Here is a 16,884-nt window from a genome sequence, read left to right as displayed (position 1 = left end):
GCTGCCCCGCTGGGAAGCGGGCTGAACAGCATCTGCCGAGAGGGAATTGCAGAGCAATCGGGCGCACCCTACGCCTCCCCGCAAGCTGAACGGGTCTGTGGTCGTCGCGCGCCTACGGGAGTGCCATTCTCTGCCCAAGATGCTTCCAGAGCAGAAAGTTTGCTTCCTCGTAAAGGATTCTGAAAGTTAGAACCCAGCTGCCTTGGTTCTCAGGGTCACCTGGCTGCCAGGGTCGCCCTGGGCCCTCCTGCCAGTGGCAGGACAAGGCCTCCGCCTCATCCGCCCTGGAGGGAGCAGTCTGCAGGAAGGAGAGCCTGGGAGAGGCCCAGGGGGTGGAGCCTGCGAGAGGGTCCCAGGGGGTGGAGCCTGTGAGAGTCCCAGGGGGCGGAGCCTGCGAGAGAGTCCCAGGGGGTGGAGCCTGCGAGAGACGCCCAGGGGATGGAGCCTGCGAGAGAGTCCCAGGGGGTGGAGCCTGTGAGAGAGGCCCAGGGGGTGGAGCCTGCGAGAGAGGCCCAGGGGGTGGAGCCTGCGAGACGCCCAGGGGATGGAGCCTGCGAGAGAGTCCCGGGGGTGGAGACTGTGAGATTCCCAGGGGTCGGGGCCTGCAAGAGAGCTCTCCAGAAGGCTGAGCCTATGAAAGTGTTCCCAGGGGGCGGGGCCTGAGAGTCTCAGGGGGCGGGGCCTTCAAGAGAGTCCCAGGGGGTGACTCAACGTCCCAGCCTCACCCCAGACCTCTGAATCTAACTCTACATTTGTCACACTCCGGCTGATGCCTGGGGACTGTACTGGTTTGGAGGAAGCGACAGAGAAAGGGGACCTGGGGTGCCTGGGTGGCACAGTTAAGGGTCTGACTCTTGGTTTCAGCTCAGGTCATGATCTCAGGTTTGTGAGTTCAAGCCCCACGTCGTGCTCTGTGCTGATTGTACGGAGCCTGCTTGGGATTCTTGGGATTCTCCCTCCCCTTCTCTCTCTGCCCCTCACAGCTTTCGCACACACTCTCTCTCAAAATAAATAAAATTAAATTAAAAAGAAAGGGGATCAGAAATAACAGGATTTTAATAATGATGGCATGAAACGTTATCCTGCATGCTTATGGAACTTGTCCTGAGCAAGAGCCATGTGTCTGAGAAGACTGTCACCCCCAGAACAAAGTGGTCGGCCCCCTCCTGTCCTAAAACCGTGCCAAGCCTGATAATAGTTCTACGTTGCCCTCCCCGAGCTCACGGTCCCCAAGGACAGGCCGATATTAAACAGGCGATAGCACAGGTAAACACAGTGAGAATAAAGACAGGCAGTGCTACTCGAGGATTATAAAGGCCTCTCCATGTAGGCTGAGTCCACGAACCGACTTGCGAGCCGTGATATGAGAAGTTGGGCAGAGGTGGCAAGGACGGGGGTGGGCACGAGGCTGTTCCCAGCAAGGAAGGTCATTCAGACGCACGGAGGTTGGGAAGGACGTGGACAAATTCAGGAAGGGTGCCGGCCGGAGCGGAGGGAAGCGAAGCGTGGACTCGGTCATGGAGGGCCTTGTTCATTCCTTAGGAGCCACACTGAACAAAATGGTGTCTGCTCTCAGGAAGCATGTGCGTGCACACATGCACTCATGCACACACTTATACTAACAGCTCTGGAAGGCACGTTTACGAGCCAGGGCAATACAAGGCGGCTGACCGTTTGATCCAAAGGAGGCAGAAGCAACAAGGAAGAATCAGGAAGAAAGCTCTACACGAGCAGGTCCAGAGGGAAGGAAATGAGAGTCTGTTCTAGAACAGCACGTGCTCTGATGGGGTGAAGACGCCGTGGGTTTGGCATCAGGAGCTACAGAGAAAGCAGCCTGGTGAGAAGGCCAGCCCATCTGACGGAACCCTCCAGAGGGTGAGGCCATAAGGCGTGTCCAAGCCCAGGAGGACAGGCACTCGAGAGCTGTAGTCACGCTCACCCAGCAGCCTCAAGCAGAGTCTTGGGGTCCACGCTGCATTTCCATTTTGCCCAGAGAGTGGGACGCGGCCCTGTGCTTTCCCTGTAGCCCACCCCCCCTCCCCTTGGCTGGGATTCCCGGCTGATACACTGTTAGGATGAGACAGAACCAGCCAAGTGTCTCCGGAAGGCTCTGCCCCGCGTTCTAGCAGAAACCAGCGAATTTCATGACTCTGACGGTGCTGGGTTCAGACCTGCCCACTTGTGCACACAGTAGGCTGGGAAGTGCTAGCCACATGCACACGGCTGTGTCGATGGAAGGCGCTGAACACGCACCAGGTGTTCGTGCAGTGCGGGGACCCGCAGACACGCCAGGCTCTCTGGCCACGAGGCCTGAACGAGTTGTGGGCTTTGTGAGCTTGGGTTTCCGCGAGAACTGAACCAGGTAACAGGTGTAAGGTGGCTGGCTCAGGACCTGGCAAGGAGCAGGTGCTCAGGGCAGGTCCCCTGGGCCCGAAGAGGGTATCTGAGCCATGGAGAAATCTAGAACAGACTTAGTACAGTGCTAAGTTCATTTATAGCAAAAAGGTGCGCCTCGCGGTGTGGAAATTCCATGAGGTTAAAATGTGTTTGAGTGGGCCTGTTTATTGTTTTTAAACCGGTTTTGAAAACAATTATTGAATTTTTTCATGTTTAATTTATTTTTGAGACAGAGACAGAGTGCAAGTGGGGGAGGGGCAGAGAGAGATGGAGACACAGAATCTGAAGCAGGCTCCAGGCTCCGAGCTGTCAGTGCAGACCCTAACGTGGGCTCGAACTCATGAGCCGTGAGATCCTCACCTGAGCCAAAGTCAGACACCCAACTGAGTCACCCAGACATCCCAATAATTATAGAATTCTTAATTAAAAGTTTTGTGCAAAAACACTCTTTTCTTTTTTTTATATATTTTTTCCAATACTTCATTTTTTTAATGTTTTTATTTATTTGTGAGAGAGAGAAAGAGAGAGAGACAGTATGAGCAGGGGAGGGGTAGAGAGAGAGAGGGAGATACAGAATCCAAAGCAGCTCCAGGCTCTGAGCTGTCAGCACAGAGTCTGTATGGGGCTCAAATCCATGAACTGTGAGATCATGACATGAGCCTAAGTCAGTCGCTTAACCAACTGAGCCACCCAGGCACCCCTCAGTACTTTATTTTGAGAGAGCGAAAGAGAGCACAAGTAGGGTAGGGACAGAAAGAGAGAGAGAATCCCAAGCAGGCTCCATACTGTTGGGCTCAAACTCATAAACCATAGTATCATGACCTGAACTGAAACCAAGAGTCTGATGCTTAACCGACTGAGCCCCCCAGACACCCCGAACACATTCTTTTTTAAATCAGAGTTTACCGATCCCTAAAGATGTACAAATGGATTCATCGGCAGCCTCAAGGGTAAGAGATTTTTTTAAACATGTGCAATCTTTTCAATATTTTTATTTAAATTAGGGGCAGCCCACACGGGGTCATTTGCACTTACAGCCACACTGTTCAGTACCAGTGTGGGGTGGGGCTGGGACTCCTCCACATCTGAGACTGAGTGACGTCCCCTGTGCCACGAAGGGATGTCAAGGGGTCCCAGGTAGTTCAAACCCAAGGTCCTGCCTGGCTTCAGAACGGACCACAGTTGTTCTCTGTTGGCGAGAAGGTCCTGCCCCTTTAAATTAGCCGTGCACGGCCTTAAACAGGCAATGAGGATTATTTCACTTCACTACTTTTCAGTATGGTGTTTGCCTTCACTATCAAGCAGATTCATCAAATTAATGGGATCCTGTTATCTGCATTAAAAAGCAGATAATGCATTACAGATGGCATTCATGTAAATGACCGTCATCATCTCAACGTCAAAAGACTACTGTGGGCAGTAACATACTGAGCTACAAAGATGTCATTTGTTACTTGCAGAGTGAATGGTGGAGACCTAGATTGAGTTTCCACCACCGCAGAAAGGGAGTGGAGGGTTGTGATTCAGAGTGAGGGCCACAGGGCCATGTGGCCAGCAGCCTCGGAGGGAACCTGGCTTTGCTGCTATCTGTGTGAACCCAGCAACTGATGGCGCCCTGTGCCTCAGTTTCCCTATCTGGAAAACAGGAGCGACCTTATAGGATTGGTAGGATGAGGCGCTGTAACCATGCTTATGAGCACAGAGACTGGCTAGGACTCAGGTTCATGATAAACATTAGCGCCTACAGCCTGCTATAAGGACGAACCACTTTTTGTGACTTTTGTGCTTTGTTTTATGTAATTTGGGAAATCTGTTTCCATTTTATAGTTGTAAAAGGAGCCTACTTACCTAGCTTCATGCTTATGGGTAGTTAAAAAAACTGTCATACATTTAATTTAATAAAAGAGGTCACAATCGTTGTTTTGGGAGAGTCACAGGACCACTTTCTTACACCTTATGCAAAAAGAAACTCAAAATGAATTAAGGATCTCAATGCAAGACCTGAAACCATGAAACTGGTGAAAGAAAACACAGGCAGCAATCTTCTTGGACATCAGCCCAGGAGTATTTTTCTGGATAGGTCTCCTCAGGCAAAGGAAAGAAAAGTAAAAATAAACTATTGGGACCACATCAAAATAAAAAGCTTTTGCACAGGCGAAGGAAACCATCAACTAAACAAAATGCAATCTATGGAACTGGAGAAGATATTTGCTAACGATATATCCAATAAGTGGCTTATATCCAAAATATATACGGAATTTATACATACAACCCAACGCCAATAAAACAAACAATCCCATTAAAAATTAGGCAGAGGACCTGAACACGCTCTTTTCCAAAGAAGCCATTCAGAGGAACAACAGACACATGAAGATGCTCAACATCACTCATCATCAGGGAAATACAAATCAAAACCACAGTGAGACACCCCCTCACACTTGTCAGAATGGCTAGAATCAACAACACAATAGACAACGGGTGCTGGCGAGGATGTGGAGAAAAAGGAACCCTTACGCACTGTTGATGGGAATGCAAACTGGTGCAGCCACTCTGGAAAACAGTATGGAGGTCCCTCCAAAAATTAAAAATAGAAGTACCATGTGAGCTAGTGATTCCACCGCTGGGTACTTACCCAAAGAAAATGAAAACACTAATTCAAAAAGACATGTGCACCCCTATGTTTACTGCAGCATCGTTTACAATGGCCAAGTTATGAAACAACCCAATTATCCATTGATACATAAATGGGTAAAGAAGCGGTTATATACACACACGCATACACACACTATGGAATATTACTCAGCCATAAAAAAGAATAAGATCTTCCCATCTGCAACAACATGGATGGATCTAGAGGATACGAGAGGGATCTAAGTGAAATGAGTCGATCAAAGACAAATTTGATATCATTTCATTTACATGCGCAATCTTAAAAAACAAAGGAAATGAACAAAGAAAATCAGACACAGACTCAAAATATAGACAACAGACTTGTGGTTCCTCTGAGGGGAGAGGGGAGGAGGATGGGCAAAACAGGCCAAGGCTATTACGAGGAACAGACTTCCAGTTATAAAGGAAGTCAGTCGCAGGGATGGACAGTACAGTGTAGGGAATAGGGTCAGTAGCTTTGTGAGGACATTGTGCGGAGACAGACGGCGGCCACACTTAGTGGTGAGCACTGGGTAACATATGCAATTCTCTGATCGCTCTGCTGTGAAACAGAACAAATAGAACACTGTGTGTCAACTACACTTCAATAAATAAAATAATAAAAAAATGAAATATTAGAAAACAAAATGGGTCCCTATTGCCATTAATTTTGAGACAGGCAGTCAGACTGGAGTCAGTTGTCTGCCGCTGCTCATCTGAGCTATTTTAGACCATCTCCAGCTGGATGGGCTTAACAGGAGGAAGCTGGGCAAGACAGGCCAGCACCCCACTGACGGCCAGGAGTGCGCGGCCACATTCAGTCTCCAAAGCTGACTGTGTCCCTTGAGAAGGCACTTCTGGGCCTAGCACCTTCTAAGGAAGAGGTGGGCAGTGCCTGCCTGGCCAGAGCCTCCTCTCTGCTTCCTGAATCCGCCCTGGTGGTCTGTCTGGCCTTTGACTGGGAAGGTCTTATCTACCTTCCGGAAGAGAGTTCTGCCTTCAAAAAGAAGAGGGCCACATGTTCCTTGGGTCACGGTCACAGCAACAGTTGAGATCCTCAGAACACTCCAGAGCCTTTGGGGCGCCCAAGTGAGTGATGAATGCTCAGTTCTGAGCAGACTTCCTCTCACACTCATCTTACAGGGATGAGTGTCCTTTCCTGTCCTGCTCAGAGAGGCGCTAGCATCCATCGCCTGTGTGGCCAACCTCGTCAGGCACACAGCACCCGCCAGGCCCCCGGCTCTGCCCCTTGGGTGCCGGTCCCTTCCCCTGTGATCACCATCTACCCTGTCCACTCAGAACCCACACCTTGAGATTCAGATTGCAGAGCGGGGCCTGCGGGTCACCCTATACTTCAGGGTCACGTTTCCAAAGAGTCTTCAATAGAGTTGGCTCAACCGAAGAAATTAACTGGTTTTCTTTTGTGACTGCATCACATCGAGGGGCTGGAGTTTCCCTTTTGCAAAATACATGTACAATTTTTCAAAGAAATGTAATGAAAGTTTAAGCATATCAAGTGCTTGGTAGGTGGAGGCCGGGCGAATGAAGGGTCTTCTGTGAGGACCAATGGCATCCTTCCATTTACCGTTCCATGGAAAACACAACCTCAGGAGAGAGTGGGACCAAGACATCGGATTCCAAAAGCCAGCATTAGGAAGGAACTAACTTGGTTGTTAGAAATGAGGAGGGGAAATGTCGTGGAGGCAGGCGGGGCGGCAAAGCGGGCTTCACAACCATCCCAATAATGAACCAACAGTGGACAGAGTGGGGGGGTTGTGTCTTCCCTTTCCACCCAGGCCAGGAGCAAGGGGCAGGGAGGGAAAGAGGTATTCTAGAAGGTTCTGGAGTGGCCTAGGTGGAACCCCCATTGGAAGCAGGATGCCCCTCATTGGACAAAATGCCTTCACCACCGCCTGATTTCCATCCTGCCTCCCACCCTTGCTTCCTGTTGGGATTCTGAGTTCATGCCATCATTCTCCATTGAGTCCCTTCAGCCCTTTGTCCTTGTGATCACAGCACCTTGGCATGCCCTTGAAACCCCCCGAGCCTTTCTGCCTCTACTCCCTGCCGGCCTCAGCCCTGCCATACCCACCATGTCCCAACCACACCCCCTCCTCCAAACTGGGAATAAGCAAGCTCTCCCTTGTTGAAGATTTGTCCATTATGTTCCTTCTGCTGGGAATGCTGTTCCCTGTCCTTGGTTCACTCCTAGAAAAGCCAGCCCCCAATTCCTAGTGAGGCCCTGTAGGTCTTGCTGGTTTCTTCTCTGGCACTTCCCCCAATCTGCACTTGCAGGTCTTTGCCGGGCTGTTTGAGACCAGCCAGGACCCTGGACTCACGCTCCAAGGGAACAGGGGTCAAGACTTTCCTGTTCATCACCAACGACGGTCACTCAGCAACTGCCTGCTGTAGGAGCGAGCAGGTTCTCTCTGCTGGGACTCAGCGGCTGCGTCACCGGCTGAGTTTATCAAAAACTAAGACAAAGTGAGTGCCCAGACACCTGGAAGATGGCAGGTAGTGCTAAAGGCACCCAGAGCTGGTTAGGGAGCCCCGGCCACCCGATGGCCAGTGACTGGCTCTCACGGCTCTAAGGACAGCATTCATCTGGTTTTCAACTCTCGATTTCTGACACTTTGGAGCCAGCCCATGCAAAGCATTTTGTGTATGCTTGCCCCGATGGCAGCCTCCGGGGATGGGTTTATTCCCCCCCCCCAATTTACACTTGGGGTGGCTGGAAAGACTGGAAAGCCAGCGCAGGTCTTTCTGAGGGCATGACGCTGCTCAGGGCATGATGGGCCACTGTCCCTTGGTCATCTCCTGACAGCAAACACCACGGAGTCTCCGGCAGCCCGCGGGGGCAGTGGCGATGAGACAGGGTAGGTCAGGAGGCACCCTCTGGTGAGGTTTTGGGCACAGTCTTGGGCACACGCCCTCTGCTGTGATGTGAGGTCTGGACAAGCCTCATTTCTAAGTAGAGTTAGGGTCCCCAAGAACTATAATCAGGGCTCTAGACTCCTCCTGGATGTCACGAATCCCAGGGGCCATGTTCGACACCTTCAGGGAACAGAGGAAGAGGTAGAGTCAAGGGGAAGGGAAGGCCAGTCCAGGGCTGATGTCCAGGGCCAGGACAGTCCCCGGGTCAGCCCTCAGGGTTCTTGATGCCTAGAGGGTTGGGGACTCCTCTGAGGGTCCAACGTGGCCAAGAGATCCTCTCTCCAGACATGGTGCCACCTTCACAAGGGCATGAGCTTCACGAACCACTGTGAGTGATCAAAGACCCCGGGTCTGAACGCCCACGATGCTCTCTCCCAGAGTCAGGCACCTCCCAGGATCAGGGCGACGTTCCCTCTAACACATCAATTCTTTCTAACAAGAGAGAAATGAGAAAGGTCCCCCAAGATGCTTTCCCTACCATCTCTGCCTTTAAAAAGAAAACTTAACCCAAGAGGAACACTGAACAGAAGATGCAGAGAAGTAACACAGGCTAAATATGGATATTTATGAAGCTCTCAAGTTAAGAGGCCTTCTCTAAGTTGCAGCTTGAAGAGAATCAGAACAGAAAGACCATAATGCCACACTGGGCCACTAAAACAGGGGGAGATGGCTTTCCCAAGAAAAATGCTGCAATTCAGGGCAGGTCTGCTCCAAACACAGTTTTATAGCCTCAAAGCATCCGCCAGCCCCAGTGAAATGTTTTGCAGTCAGAAAGATGCAAGTTCAGGGGCACCTGGGTGACTCAGTCAGCTGAGCATCTCACTTCAGCTTAGGTCATGATCTCATAGTCTGTGAGTTCAAGGCCCGCATCAGGCTCTGTGCTGACAGCCAGAGCCTGGAGCCTGCTTCGGATTCTGTGTCTCCCTCTCTGTCTGTCCTTCCCCTGCTCATGCTCTCAAAAATAAACATTAAAAAAAAAAAAAAAGATGCAAGCTCAGATCTACCAAAGATACCACTAGGCTGTGTGAGCTCCAGCAAATGACTATATTTGGGCAGGTTCCTGTAACCTGTAAGCCTCAGTTTCCCCCAAAAGCTGACCAGAGAGCACTTTCAATGATCACCTGATGCTGTTAGTATGGCATTAAATGCTTCTCATGTGGCATTTCCACAGAGCTGGCACTCAATGACGGTAGCTGTTACCAACATTTTTACATTCATCAGTAGGTTTACCGTTTGGGACCCCCCAAAAAAAAACCCACAAAAAAACAGCCTCCCATGAGGGAAGACTAGAAGCTAGTTCCTCAAGATGCTCCACAAGGCATCATTTCTGCAGAAGACGCATGCAATAACCACCACGAAATCCTACTCACGACCGTACTTCACCATTTTGACCTGGGTTTGGTGGAAACTCTCAGTAATCAAGCGTAAAAAGATTAGCTTTCGTGATAGGATTCCCAAAGACATAAAGACAAAGATATCCATCAGTCGCCCAACTCTAAACTCAGACCCGCCTGTGTGAGAAAGCTGGTATCTCTGCACACATCAAGTAAGTATTCAAAGAGGAACATATGAGAGCCGGGTCCCACAGCACTCCCCAACCCCTCGGCAGTTAAGAAAGCTTCGTAGTTGTGGATCACTTAACCAAGGGTGAAAGCTCCCTGAAGGAACGGCTCCTGCTCCAAGCATCCAATACAAACCAAGAATTAACCAAGAGTTAATGCAATGCAGTCGTTCAATGTTACAGCTTCAATCGTCCAATGTTACAGCTTCAATCCTTCAATGTTACAGCTTCAATGTTACAGCGAGGTCTAACAATAGGCAGTGTTAGTTTCCTCAGGTTGCAACATTCTTATCAAATGAAACAGATCAGAGGAGAAAACTTACTGATTCCCAAACCACCTGGCAATGTGTGCACACATTCCAAGCTGTCCCCTGCCCCCGCCTGGAGCTGCCGGCTTTGTCCCCTACGAGGAGAGTGGAGGGGGCCCTAGGCTGGGCCAGCACAGGTCCCAGGAGATGGAACGAGCTTTCCTGGGCCGGCGTGGAGGCGAAGCCGTGCCGTGAGAACAGGCAGAGGTCTTGGATCCAACCCAGCCTAGTGACTTATTAATAAAGGTGCCACCCGATGCACGGCTTTGTTCCCAAGTTCCCTGCCGTGCGGGTCCAGTGAAGAGAGTCACAAGATGCCTGCGCCTACCTGTTCAAAGTCACAGACCTTCAGACCTAGGAAAATAAAATATTAAAAGGAGGAGCAAGGGGCCCCTGGGTGGCTCAGTCAGTTAAGGGGCCGACTTCAGCTCAGGTCATGATCTCATGGTTCATGGGTTCAAGCCCCGCGTCGGGCTCTGTGCTGACAGCTCAGAGCCTAGAGCCTGCTTCTGATTCTGTGTCTCCCTCTCTCTCAGCCCCTCTCCTGCTCATGCTCTATCAAAAATAAATAAACATTTAAAATATTTTTAGAGGATGAGCTATTAGGGAGAGGAGCCAAGCTTCCTCTAAAACTGTCTCTTCCTCACAAAGCACACCTGCCGCCTTCTCAGAGGAGGCCGCGAGGGGCCCACACAGGGCCCCCCTCAGAGAGAAGGTCTGATTCTTCTTCAGAGCAAGTCAGGCCTTTCCCTTTGCCACCCACCGGCGCGACCAAGCATGTGCTGCATTGGTAGAAAGTGATGCTTGCCACGCCAAAGGCACGATCTAGCACCTTCTTTTCCTGAAGAGTTTTGTTTTTTGTTGTTGTTGTTCTTTGCCTCCCTCCTAAGAAAACTCTGCAACAAGAGGCTCATTGTTTCCTTGCAGCCAGTCCATCTTGCAGCAGTGTAGTTTCTCAAGCTCGAAGCCCAGATTCGGTTTCCACCAAACGCCACCGTCCCAGATTACGAACGACGCTGCCAAACAGATAATGCACACAGGCATCCCACCCCCGGGCCCGATGGCTCCCAGTCCCTGCCCAGCCAAGGGCCCAGGGTCCTAGTGAAGACACAGCAGGCTTGAGGAAGAGGGGGGCCAGGGGCCAGGACAACGCCCTTCCCCCTTGGTCCCCACAGCCTGCTCCCCGCGAGCTGCAGTGTCACCCCAGCTACCTGCTTCCCAGGCCGGCCGGCCCCAGAGTTCTGGCCGACCTCGCTCTCGGGCTGGGGAGGGCAGGGCTGGCCCAGCACAGCCCCCTGGGGGGAGCGTGACGTCCCCCAGCTGCCCGCAGACGCAGACGCCAGCCTCAGTGCACAGAGGCCACACCCACACCCGGCCACCACCCTCCTCCCAGGGCTCCAGGCACGGGGAGGTCCCCTGGCTTGTAGGCCACTTCAGGTTCACGGACGGGCTCGCTGCCTCTCCTGGTCAGGGGCTCCGCTGCTCACCAGGGCTTCTGCTCGCCTTCATCTTCCTCCCCCCTGCTTTCCTCCTCCCACTCCCCTTCCTTGTCTTNCTTCTTACCCCCCTCCCTCCTGCCCCTGCACTCTCTTCTCTTCCTCCCTCCTGTCCCTACCCTTCCTTCCCCTCCCCCAACATCTGTGCCAAGTTGGTTGGGGCCCTGCCAGGCTCCACCCCATCTCCCCCTCCAGTCTCCTCTCCACTGCACTCTTACGTTAGACTCCTACAGAATCTCGTCCCTTGTGAGTCCTGTCTCCACAGGCTGCGGCCAATCTTCCTCAAGCACAGCTCTGTACAGCCGTGCCCCTGATGCAACACCTCAGCGGTCCCCGCGGCCCGCTCGGTCAGTCCCCTTCCCTGCCTGAGATGCTTTACCCCAACGCTGTCTCCACGGTGCCTCCCACATCACCCAGGCTTCAGTGACACGCGGAGGGGCTCTCTCCCCGCCGGCTCGCCTCCACCCGCAGCTCCCTTGCTAGCTCTGCCCATGACCCCTTCATCACCTCCCCGCACCACTGCCGACCAGTGAAAACCTCACACCATGTAGCCGATCACCGGGAGCCTCCATTTTTCTCATCTGTGCAATGGGGAGAATGCCCACGCCTTCTCCACAGCATTGTGGAGAGATTAAGTGAGCTCACCCTTCTCAGACCCACGGACAGTGCCTGGCATCGAAGCCTTCAGCCAGCACCGGCTGTGCCACATGAAGCCACAAAGCTGAGAATCCCGGAAGTGCCCCCACAAGTCCTTGCCTGGCTGCCCATTCCCCGTCCAGCATATTAAAGAGAAGACCAGAGGTGTCTGTGGCCGGTACGTCAGGCTGCTGGGGCCTTCCTGGTGCCGCTCCCTCGCCTGGTGCTTCTCTGCCCTCCCCCAGATCAGCCAGGGGGCTCCTGGGAACCACACCCACACATAGGGCTGGCCGGGACCCCGGTGCTGCGGGAGCACCTTGACCGTGACATGGGTCCCTGGGGCTGGGGCCGGTTCAGGATCAGAAACTGGTATGTTTCCTGCCCCACGAGTGTTGGAGGGAGGCTGGCTGGAAGGGCACACGTTTGCTGGGAGACAGAGAGGGTGAGCGATGGGCATCCTGTAGGCTCACTGGTTGAAGCCCAAAGACACCGAGTTCCTTAGGCAGGTGGACGCTGCAGAACTTGGCGGACCCAAGAGGCCTTCAAAGGAATGTGCGTGACAGGGATGCTACCGGCGGCTGGGGCCCGAGGGTGGGGGTGGGGGGACAGGCTGAGCTGTGGAGGCGCCTGGGGCAGGAATCCGGCGAGAGGACGCTGCACGGGGAGGGCCCGCTGCACCAGAAGGCGCGCTGCCCAGCAGCGAGGGAAGGACAGAAAGCACCCACGAAGGACAAGTGTGCTGTCGGCACCGCCCAGGCCACGGAAGCAGCCCCAGGGGCCCCGAGGAGGAACCTGAGAGTGGACTGGACAGAACGGCTGTGGCGAGGCCCGAGCGTGGAGTCCGAGCGTGGAGGCTGGTGGGAAGGGGGCGGCGAGACCACTTCAGTGGAAGACAACGACCAAAGGCTACGGGGCCTGCCCGCCACATTCCCGGCATGGATGGCACGGGCACAGACAGCACGGTCAGTCCATAAACGGGCTGCCCACCTCTGCTGTGCCACATCCCCTTGGTCAAAGATGGAAACGGCCCACAACGGAGAAGAAGAGAGACTGGTAGGAAAGAAAAGAACCATCACACAAGATCTGTTTTCTCCCTTTTTCTCCCAGAACCTGCCTGGGCCGTGGTTCTGGAACAGGACTAGGGAAGCCACACAGAGGGCCAGCGCCCCCAGTGCACCCCGCAACTGACATCTGGCCTCATGGTGTACTCGTATTCCCCAAGGAAGAACTCTCAGGGAGTTTTATGACTTTCTCCAACAGGTTGATGTATTTCTTCCTGGGCTATGTGGCCATTAGTAATCATCCCATGAAACTACCAGGGAACCTGGGGGTCACTTTACCGATTAAGACATTAAGGGGTGCTGGGGTGGCTCAGACAGTTGAGCGTCTGACTTCGGCTCAGGTCATGATCTCATGGTCTGTGGGTTCGAGCCCCGTGTCGGGCTCTGTGCTGACAGCTCAGAGCCTGGAGTCTGCTTTGGATTCTGTGTTTCCCTCTCTCTCTGCCCCTCCCCTGCTCATGCTTTGTCTCTTTCTGTCTCAAACATAAACAAACATTAAAAAACTTTTTAAAAAAGATGTTAAATAATAGAAAAATAGGGGCACCTGGGGGTGCTCAGTCCTTTGAGCCATCTGTCTCTCAGGTCATGATCCCAGGGTGTGGGATAGAGCCCCACATCAGGCTCTTTGCTGAGAGCGTGTTTAAGATTCTCTTTCCTTCACCCCCCCCCACCCCACTGCTCACTCTCTCTCCCTCTCCAAAATAAATTTTAAAAACTTTTTAAATGAGAAAAAGAAATCATAGAAAATTATGGAAAGGACCAGGAACAAATTTCACAACATCACTGTGGACACGGCGAATCCCTCCGTCACACGGGAGATATCAGAGAGGTTAAACACAGACTGGTTATGTCTCTGAATACACCAGAAGGAAAGTTTGCAACACGACGTCAAGGGAAGCTCTTTGCAGTTGAAGCACCTTTTGGGGAGCGTAACACACATCTCATTATCTGAAGTGACAGACAATCCTTGGGTTTGCATCCCCATCCAAGAAGATACGCTGGCCTGGTGGCACCGAGTTTAGCTCCCAAGGCCTACGACAAAACCTGTAGTTTTCTTCCTGATTCACTGATGGGTCAGGCAAGAGGCAAGTATCCACAAGCCTCCGGTCACAGACGAGAGAGACGCCAGCCCCGGGACATGAGGGCGTCCGTCGTAAAGGATGCTGATTTGCTTTTGGCAAGACACACGCTGGGTTTGTTTTTGTTTTTGTTGTTGCTGCTTTCCTTCAGTGGCAGACACAGAAAAGGGGGGGGTAGGACTATACAGTGTGAAAAAAAGAGAACGAAACCGAACGGGAATTCCAAGATAAAAACTGCCGAGCGCGAATTCAGAAAGGATGCCACGCAGTCTGAAATGCACCCAGCCGCCTGCTGATAAGCCCCTTCGATTTCTCTCCACTTTTGTAAATAACTGAAAGGCGGTGAAATCTGACCGGCCAGCTTTCAGCGGAGCCAGTAACTGATGAGAAAAGAATGGAGCCCTGAGCGTTTCTCAGGGAAATGGAGCCGAATCCCTTCACCCAAGGCCACAGACTCACAAGACCATGGTTCAGAGAAAGGCCCCGTCCAGGTGATGCCCCGTCGCCTGATGTCTCCTAGGGAAGGTCTGTTTTGTGGGGCCTGTGTTTTCACGACTCCGTTACAAACGGGACGCTCCTGAGAGCAAACACGCGCGTATTAGATGTAAAATCAGCCACACTGTGTATTTACCATCTTAAACGTAACCACCTTGCAAACACATCTCTGCCTGTTGATAAATGGAACTTCTACTGCCTAAAATACATGGCACTTTGTTCTGGTTGACGTTAATGTATCACCAAAGACACCTTAGGCAAAAACAGCAGAGAGGAACGAAGGCATGAAAACACTCGCCAAAACAGCCGCCAGGCATCAGGCCGCATCGATATGGGCATTTTTTGGCCTAAGAACTGGGCGCTGGCTGCCTTGAATTCTCCTTTGAAAATATGACACTTGATAACCTCCTTGGGAGCTGTTTCTCAAAATAGGGCCTGGGCCCCACAGCGGAGCCCTGGCCTGGCGAAATCTAAGCCGGGAGCTTCCCAGGCTCTGCCGGAGCACGTCCTCCAGACCTGCCGCCCCGCCCCCCCCAACCCCTGCGGGGGCCCAGGCTGAGAGGCCGAGCCCACCGAATGGACAATGCAAGATAAAGTACACGGAAGGGACAGCCGGGGAAACGCCACGCTGAACCGCCACGGCCAGGCTGGGTGTCCCTGATGTGTCCACCAAGTACCTCACGGGACAGGAGGCCCGTGGGGGCCAGGCCACGCAGCTCCTTGATTATCTGGTTCTGTGGGGCTGGTGGGGGTCTCTCCCAGGATTTGGGCACCAAACTACCTGCCCCCAGGGGCAGAGCCTGGCAGGGAGGGGCCCCGCTGTCTGGGTCCCTCTTTAAACGAGAGCGCAGTAGAGCACAAAAGCAGGTCAGGTGCGGAGGTGGCCAAGCATACGTGGCCCTAACTGGCCTCCAGCCCTCTCTCCCTGCTCTGGTTCTCCCTGGCCAGCCCTGCACCAGGCCCCAGCACCCCCACCCGGCCTCACCTCGTTGTCCCATCCTGGCCCCACCTGGACTCACCCCCAAGTCAGAGCGCTTGTTTGGAGGAGGGGGATGGGGGGGAATGCATTCACTTCCTGAGCCTCAGGAGCAGAACTGAGCGGAAACTCGGCTACCTCCCTCGACAGGAGCCTCGCCGCCCCGCAGGCCTCGCCTCTGTCTCCCGGGAGCAAGCTGGCCGTCGGGGAGAGGCGGGGGGACCAGCGCCCGGTCCTCTCGCCGCGACCTGCTGGGAATTACGGTCCGGACAGAAGAGGAACGTGTGCAAGATCGCAGAGGAGGGAAGGCGGTCCTGCTGACGAGTGACTTTGAGGATCTGGGGGGTCGGCCGTGGAGNGAGGAGTACGGGGGGGGGCTCTCAGAGGCCTCCTCACACCTCCCTCCTGGTTGCGTGGGTTTTGAGAGAGCTCAGGGATGGTCCCCTGCTGCAGACACCAGCTCAGGGCTGGCGACCCACACTCCCGGCTGCTTAGTGTCAGCGATCACGTGCCTCGGGGTAAGCCTGCGCTCAGGGCCGCACGTGGCAGATGAGGGTCCCACACGGGTCCCGGGCCGGCCCCCGAAAACGGCCGGGGAACACTACTCCCCGGTGAGGGCCGGAGAACGTAAACTAAAGCGACGAGGGCACCTAGCAGGCGGGTGCGCCCAGGAAACCAGCGTTGTGCCCCGGGAGGCGCCAGCAGCTTGCTTCTGAGGCTCCCTGCGCACCCGTGCGTCCTGGGGTCCCCGGGCGGCCGGCTCTGGGGGCGGCGAGGCCCCTCCTGAAGCCGGGACCTGCCAGGACCGTGCTGCGCATGCGCCTGGGGGGCCGGTCTGCGCAGACCGTCTCACCCCGGACCTGGACTTGCACTTGGCTGCCCCGGGCGACGCCCAGGGAGGAACCCCTGCTTGGCATTTCTGACAACCTCCGTTCCTCACCGCGTGCTTCCTTCAAATCGAAACACAAGATATGAAGCAAAATGCCCAAGTCCTCCTGGCGTCGGGAGGTCCCTCAGCGAGCATGCGCACAGAGCACCCCTTCCTGGGACTCCAGAAGCTTCCCATCCACCCCCGGCAGCCTGATCGGCCTCTACTTCCGGCTCTGCGAAGTGACTTGCAACTCCTTAAGTGCTCTTAAAAGTTAAAACGGTTTCGTCAGCTAATTTCTAACCTGTTACTAAGAAAAACAAACATTTTATGTTTTTTAAATGTTTATTTTTGAGAGAGAGAGAGACAGTGCCTTGAGAGAGAGTGCCAGCAGAGGAGGGGCAGAGAGAGAGAGAGGGAGACA

General features: G+C 53.6%; 1 protein-coding gene across 1 annotated transcript in view; it reads right to left on the bottom strand.

Moving 5' to 3' along the window:
* COBL (cordon-bleu WH2 repeat protein) overlaps positions 1–16,509 on the bottom strand; it is a 159,960-nt gene extending 143,451 nt beyond the window's left edge. The window contains exons 1-4 of the mRNA XM_077781151.1: positions 16,323–16,509; positions 12,164–12,407; positions 11,061–11,169; positions 220–298 (exon numbers count right to left, since the gene is read on the bottom strand). Coding sequence (XP_077637277.1) covers positions 220–298; positions 11,061–11,169; positions 12,164–12,407; positions 16,323–16,509 — 619 coding nt within the window. The remainder of the gene's footprint in view (positions 1–219; positions 299–11,060; positions 11,170–12,163; positions 12,408–16,322) is intronic.
* Between the last annotated feature and the right edge of the window lie 375 nt (positions 16,510–16,884).

Source organism: Crocuta crocuta, unplaced genomic scaffold (assembly GCF_008692635.1).
Source record: "Crocuta crocuta isolate KB4526 unplaced genomic scaffold, BGI_CrCroc_1.0 scaffold108, whole genome shotgun sequence".
In the NCBI taxonomy this organism is placed as follows: Eukaryota; Metazoa; Chordata; class Mammalia; order Carnivora; family Hyaenidae; genus Crocuta; species Crocuta crocuta.
Note: the sequence above shows the minus strand (reverse complement) of the source record. Positions and strands in the feature narration are given on the sequence as shown.